This window comes from Miniopterus natalensis, chromosome 15 (assembly GCF_054644295.1).
Source record: "Miniopterus natalensis isolate mMinNat1 chromosome 15, mMinNat1.hap1, whole genome shotgun sequence".
Lineage (NCBI taxonomy): Eukaryota > Metazoa > Chordata > Mammalia > Chiroptera > Miniopteridae > Miniopterus > Miniopterus natalensis.
The window spans coordinates 13,597,141-13,604,382 of NC_142095.1; the positions used below are offsets into that span (position 1 = coordinate 13,597,141).

General features: G+C 54.2%; 1 protein-coding gene across 2 annotated transcripts in view; it reads right to left on the reverse strand.

The window, feature by feature from the left end:
* Window positions 1-5,966, reverse strand: part of LOC107526375 (uncharacterized) — a 126,417-nt gene extending 120,451 nt beyond the window's left edge. Inside the window, exon 1 of one of the 2 annotated variants that reach the window (XR_015715697.1) lies at window positions 2,969-3,407. Coding sequence is in view for 1 of the 2 variants with exons in the window: in XM_087824906.1 (XP_087681032.1) it covers window positions 5,727-5,963 (237 nt within the window). In the remaining variant the exon portion in view is untranslated. Of the gene's footprint in view, window positions 1-2,968; window positions 3,408-5,726 lie in introns of those variants that run through there. The other variant, XM_087824906.1, reaches the window with a different exon arrangement.
* Window positions 5,967-7,242: the final 1,276 nt, after the last annotated feature.

Genomic DNA, 7,242 nt, shown 5'->3' on the forward strand with positions numbered 1-7,242 from the left:
CTGTCAAGGCTGCACCCATGACAAAGGGAAGACCATCTCAATCTTGATGCCTGGGTGCCCATAGCAGTTCACAGAGCCCAATGCATAAGCACACAGAGGTCTACAGAGAAGTGAGGACAGTAAAGTTAAGGGATGGGACGGGATGGGATATGCATGACAGGGATATCAGGTTTGGAGGGGAGTGTTGGGTAAAGGCCACAACCTATTCTTTCTCAAGAAAGATTACTTTATTCAGAAAAATTTATTGATTTATTTTTGTGTGTGTGCCTAAATGGCCACCCTTCCCTGACCAAGAAGCAGATATCTGATCCAAGCAAGGCCAGTTAGATATTCCCTCCATGGACTCTGACACTTGAACAAAGTGACATGAGGCAAAAAATGGCTGGAATTTATCCCTCTGTCAGAGTGCTTGAGAGACCATTCATCACTTTCTAAGACTTAGATCTTCTAGATTCCCTGGCTTCCTAATAACCAGTTGTATCATTTATCCTTTGATTCTGTGATTACCTTACTACTTTACAGTAAGATACTCTTTTGCTCAAATTGAAGTCAGTTTCTGTTGCTTGCAACCAAAGAGCCCTGAAAGGATACAACCTTTTTGTAGCTCAATTGTTTTTTTAAGTGTTAAAAGTTGCCACACACTCCTCCTGGGAATCCATAAATGTGATGTGTAAAAGCAGATCAGTCCATTGGCTTTATTAATGCCTTGCATGTACTCCTGGGGCCTGAGCCGGGATGTAGGGGCCTTCCATCCCGGTCCTCTTGGCTTTCCCAAGAGAGGAGCAGTCTATTGACAAGTCTGAATAAAGGATAACTCTTTCCTAACCTCCTGCCCACCAGGAAAAGACATGGGAACATCCCAAGGCCAGCAGGGCAAAATTGGGTCATTGAGCACCAATTTGGTTTGATTGTAGAACAATGTGTTTGTATCATTCCAGCCCCACGACCTCCTGGGGCACTGAAAATTCTAGGTGAACTTGGAGCCCCAACTCACTGTCCTTTTCATGACCCTGGGCCCCAACCGTAATAACACTAATCACAATTATTATTACTCACTGTTGCTGAGCAATCAGTATCTATGAAGCACAGAATCAAGGACTTTGTCTTATCTCATTCAAGCTGCACAATAACCACAAGTGGCAGGCACTATAATTATTCCTATTTTACAGGAAAAAAAACAACAACCCACAAAACTGAGATTTAGAAAGATCAAATCCTTATCTGAGGGTAAGAGCCAGCGAAAGAGCCAAGATCAAACGGGGGGGGAGGGGGTATCTTTCTGATTTCAATCCTAATCAGAGCCAACATTCTCAACCACAACGGCTTCCTACCCGGTGCGGGCAAGTTTCTGCTGCTGTGCTGGAAATCAGGGTTATCCCGGCCAACACAATGCAAAAACAAAAGGGCTTCCACTATTTTTCATGCCAGGAACAAACACCCAAGGGGTTAGGCTTCAAAGTGAACTGTCTTGATTTTATCAATTGCCTTTTCTCCTCTACTTGCCACCTGAGACTTCGCTGTCCTCTGCGTACTGACAAACCCTATCTTACCTGGAGCAGGAATGTTTTTCAGGATGAAATAAAAAAGAAAACTATCGCTCCCCGTAAGTTAACAGCGCTCAAGAGCTCTGCCAAAGTTGCAGCCCTCATAGGGCTCGCTGCAGTGTGAGACGGAGTTCCTGGGCCTCCACCTTTGTTCCTCGCAAGCGGAGTCCACCCACCAGGAAAAAAGGGTGGGGGAGAGCTACCCTGAAGTTAAATTTGGCTCTTCAATACCCTCTTAGAAGGCCTTTCAGGTGTAAAGAAAGTCTTAAGTCCTAGACGGATAGAACAGACGACATCAATATGTTACACATTCGCTCAACAAAAATTGACTGGACAAGTTTAGCTACCAGTGCTGGAGCGATGGCAATGGCTTCATTGTCCTATACATATAATAACTAAGCGGGATGCTAACATTAAGGGAAGGGGCATAAAGGACCTATGGGAACTCTCTGTCTGACTTTGCAACTCTTCTATAAATCTAAAATTCTGTCACAATAAAAGGCTTTTATGAATGCCCCGGACAGGCTGAGGAAGATTCCCTACAGCGTCCTCTGTGGGACTGACAGTTTAGGACAGCGTCACCGAGGGAATGCCGCCGAGGTGAGGCTCTGGAGTCACATTCACAGTCAAGTGCCACTGGCAGCAACGGCACAGAGTCTCTCTAGTCCAAAACCATAGGAGTAACAACGTACTTGCAAACCAAGGTTTAAATGAGAGCTCAGCAATAAACAAAAAAGAGAGTTTGGCCACAAGGCCTCACATCTGGGCCATAAACATACACTTAATACACATAAAAACATCATGGTAAATATGGGGGGCAGTGAGAATAAGAGTGGGGGGGAGAAAGAAAGAAAGAAAATGGAAAAATATATGAATCAAATGAAGCTAAAGCAGATAAGAAAGAATCAGTTACATCACTCATCTGAGATCAGGGGAAGAACTCAGACATCTGTGTAAGTAACTTGGTACCGTAGATGCAGTAAGGTACTGGGATGCTGGTCCTCGGCACAGGGAACTTTTTTTCATGTTTTCCTTACAAAGTTTCAGAACTACCCACCTAAGGATTATTTAGCTCAAGCAAAGCATTTCAGAAGGGTTTTAAGAGGCACTAAAAGGATGAGATATTTAAGGCCCACAGAAAAGTCTGCAAGAAAGTTTTGGGGGTAATCAAACTCAGGGTCGAGAAGACTTCCAAGGATTTGAAGGTCTCTTTTTTCAAGGACAGTGACCCTTTAATCTTCATCTGTAAGACTAGAAGGGAAGAGTTTTGTCCAGTTTAGAGAGCCTCCCTTCAGATATGAGGAAGATGTTTGAGATAACGGGTGAGGAAATGTCTCACTAGGTCCCCAAAGGGGGTTCCCACACTGACTCTGGATGCCACCGGAAGGACGGGAGACTGCTTTTCGTAAGGGTTTAATACAAACCTGCCTTAAAGCACAGAGGACGGATAAATGGCTGATTTCAGGTCTTTTCCAATTCATGGAATCATAGCAGACATAGCATGTAGTTGCTTTAACGTTTCTCTGAAGAGTGCTTGCTGGAGAGGAATCGGGCATTGTTATTCTAGGAACAGAAAGCGCCAGTCACGTCATGAAACTCCAGTGTAAAAAAATCCCGACTGATCCAGTTTTCTAACCTTTCCTCCTATTTCAGAGACTTTCTGAAGACGTATGACCGTGTACCTGCAATTCAGGAGACAAGCCGATCGGGCTCTAAGCCCTGATTTATTTTCCAATAAGACAACTGGGATAAATTCATAAGAAAATAAATCATGGCCGCAAACCAGAGTCAGAAAAAAAATAAATAAACGCTACTACTCCCCTGACGCTTTCAAGGGGAAGGGGTGTTAATATCCATCGGCATCCTATGTACGGTACCCTTGCTTGGGGAAGATTTAAGATAAATAATACCATATTCAAAAACTCATATTTTATTACTCTCATGAATGAAAAGAAAACATAACAGTTCAACACATCACATCTGTACGTTACTGTTTTTAAATCCTAGGTGATCATCTCCCAACCTCACCCCAAACGCTTGGTAAAACCACATCTCACTTCATCCCAGGTTGTCTCCCATTTACATGTTAGTAGAACAATTTGGTCAGACACCCAAAGGCCTCCCCGCTAATGAAATCAGGAATTGCCAAGGAAAATCAATGTAGAACCTGCCTTAGTATCCACCAAAAACAAAAAGACTTATTCAAGTCTAGAGCACGGCAGCCGTCCTCAAACTCTCAGAAGAGCCAGCAGGAGCGGAGCAGAGGCGAGCAGAGGGGGAAACGCGGCTGGTTTCTGGGCTAAGGGAAGGGTGCGAGACCGTTTCTCAAGGCAAACACCTGGAGGGAAAAATGAGTATTTTGTTTCCACCTGAAGAAATGGCAGACAAACAAACGTGAGGCAAGTCACAGCAGGGAAAGGCTCACTGACCTGAGCAGCTGACCAGCGAGCTGTGGCCAGCGGGCTCTGGGTCCCTCACCTGCTCCTGGCCGCAGCGCCCTGCCTTCCAGCCCTCAGCTGGCACAACACCGGGCAGTGTGCTGGGGCACCCGAGGGAACCGAGTAAGCGCGGGGCTTTGCTGATGGCGGGGATTTCTCACGCTCGGGGCGCGTGAACCCACAGGATGGAAACGGCGGCAGGGCCCGTATAGCTTACTGCCCTCCACACCTCCTCTGCAAGAGACTTAGGGTCCAATCAGCCAGCATGATGCTCAGCTATGGCTCTTTCCTAAAACTGGGCACAGACGGTCCCTGAAAGTAGTAAACATGCAGTCCTGACAGAATTAAATATTCATGAAATCAAGAGCGACTGGAAAGCTGAGGGCATTAGAATATTAAAATTCATCACAGCTTTTACAATGTAAATCTTGTATGCGTCTGCCAGGCACCCCGGTCCGGTCTGGAATGTGCTGAAATTCCAGTTTCTTGGTAGACTGCCACTTAAATTACAATATTGATTTTGGTAGATAAACAACAATCTCAATCCTTAGCTCAGTTTTAATACACAAAACAATTTTGAACATTTGCAGATGCCAACTTGTTAAGTGAGCCTGTCTCCAAATACAGAACAGCAACGCTCAACGTGACCCCGGTATGTCCCAGATCTTGGCTGAATCCACTAGCACCTTCGGACAGGCCCAACCGAGACCCAGGCAACCTCCTACCAGGGGCACTTCATGGCCTGCAACCCTTTCCTAGCCGGGAGAAGTGACTATTCTCCTGCACGCCTCCTTCCGTGAGCAAAAGGGAGGAGGCCTACCGACTGACCCTTCTTCGCTTCCAATATTTCTATGTGTTGAACCAACTTTTCCCCAATCGCGGCAGCACGTTTGAAAATGTATTAACAATACATGTGTGCACTTTGTACAGACACAGCCGGTCGACAGCAGCTTCCCCAGAACTGAACTCCAAGCGTGTGTGAAGAAAGAAGACTGGGCTTGGACACAGAGCTGTGATAAACACACTCGAAACAATATTACCAAGGCATTCTTTCCTATGGCATTTCATCTACTTTACAATTTTCTCAGCAGGAGAGGCACCAGCGCCCGGGAACGGCATGTGCACGATTTCTTACTGGAATCCAGTCACCTGGAGACCCCTGTCCCCTGGTCTGCAAGGACACCCAGGCTCACCTGCCGCCAGGCGCCGGCCCCCGCCCTCCCCGGGAGGGGGCCTGGAGTTTACAGCCGGGCTGGGCAGTGATCTCCATTCTACGAAGGAGCCAAACTTTGCTCCCATGGTTGCACCTCTGGGTGGGCGGCACCTCGCTCCCGGGGGCCTCGGGCGCCACTTGGCAGCTCCTGAAGACAGGCTTGCCCCTGACCTAGATCGTCCGCCTAAGCCCCGGGCGTGCCGTGCGGGGAGCAAAGGTCTCTGGGCACTGCGCCCCCGGGGCGCGGGCGCTCCCCTGGCATCACCCCGCGCCGCACGCGCCCCGAGACTTTCCCTGCACACGCCGCGCGACGCGGAAACCGGGCAGACTTCGGCACGCGCCTTGCAGTTGGGAAAGTCACCGTCCAGCCCGTCGGTCCCTGAAATCTCACGCCTTCCCCGCAGCCGCAGCCCCGCCACCGCACACACGAGGGGAAGGGGTGGGGGAAGCGGCGGGTTTAAAGTGACAGCCGCTACGAGAGCTCCTCGGTTTTGTTCCAAAGGTGTCACAGCGCCAGCACCGGGGACCTACCTTGCTCTCTCCCTTCTCGGGGCCGGGTGTCGCCTCGGGGTCGTCGCTGTCCTCGGCTCCTGCGCTCTCGCCGGGCAGTTCATCCTGAGCCAGCGGCTGCGGCTGCGGCTGGGGCTGGGGCTGGGGCCGGGGCTGCGGCCGGGGCGGCTGTGGCGGCGCCTGGCAGGCTCCGCCGGCCCCCTGGGAGCGGGGGATGGGCTCCGGGCGCGGAGAAACTCCCTCAACGTCCATCTCCATCTTCCCACTCGCTGGAGGGCAAGACAAAAGCGGAGCGGAGACTTGGCAGCGGCGCCCGGCGGCTGCTCAGCTGCCCGCGGCACGCATGGCTCCGAGGAGGGGCCGCCTCCCGGCGCCCTCCCTCCCGCCGCCCTTCGCCCGCGCGCCCCGCCGCCCCGCTCCGCTCGCCCGCTCGGCTCGGCTCGGGCGCTGGCGGCGTCTGGGCCGGGGCGCGAGCGCGGGCGGCCGCGCGTCCTTGGCGCGGTGGCCTTCAGGCGCCCCCGGCAGTCCCGCTAAGCGGGGCGCATCCCGGCCGCGGCGGCGCCTCCCAGCCGCGCGCCCAGCCCCGCGCCCGCTCGGGGACTCGCTCTCCAGCCTGGCCTCCCGATCCTCGTCGCTTTCGGTCCCTCCAGGGGCCCGCGGCGTCTCCCCTCCCCTCCAACCTTCCGAACAAAGTTACGGGAAGAGCACACCGGAGGGCCGGGCTCCGCCGGGCGAAGCTGGCGGCAGCGGGGAACGTCAGGTGTGAGCGCGAGCCGCCGGCCCCGCCCGCGGACCGCGCGCCCAGCCCTCGCCTCTGCCCTGGCCCCGCCGCCGAGGAGCCGAGGGGCGCAGGGTTCCGACCTGGGCGCGGGCGCGGCGAGGACGGCGCGCGGGGAGCAGACGGGGGGCGGCTGGCGCGCCCACCCCGCCGCAGGCGCCCCGCCCGCGCTCCGGCCGGGGCTCCCCCTCCCGCCCGCCGCGGCCGAGCGCGGCTCGGGTCAGCCTGTCGCGGGCGGGCGTGCGGGCGTCCGGGCCCCGGCGCCCGGTCCGCTCCGCCGGCGGCCGCGCGCCCCCAGCCCCGCACCAGAACTGGAGCACAGAGGCGAAAGCCGCGAATTCCGGGCAGGAAACCGACCCACCCTCCCCTCCGGCCCGAACGCGGGCGGGGGGTGGGGGGCGCGGGGACGCGGGTCTCGCCGCGCGCCCGAGTTTGGCGCAAGGGTCTGCGGGGAGGGTCGGCGGGGAGGCGGGAAGCGCGAGAAGTCGGCGCCGGGCGCCGCCGAGCGGGCGCTCTCCTGCGCGGAAGGGCGTCCTCCGCGGGGCAGGTCTCGGGGGGTTCCGGGGGTGACCCCGGCCCGGCGGGGAGCCGCGTCTATGGCTATGGGTAGATGGCGATGACAAGGGTAGACCTGGAGATTCTGAAATCGGGGCTCCCCGACAGTCAGGTGGTCCGGGGGACTTGTAAATTGAACACGCTTGGTCCTGGGAGTAGCTTACAACTTCGGGGGAACTGTGACGGCACCTCCGCACGTCCAGG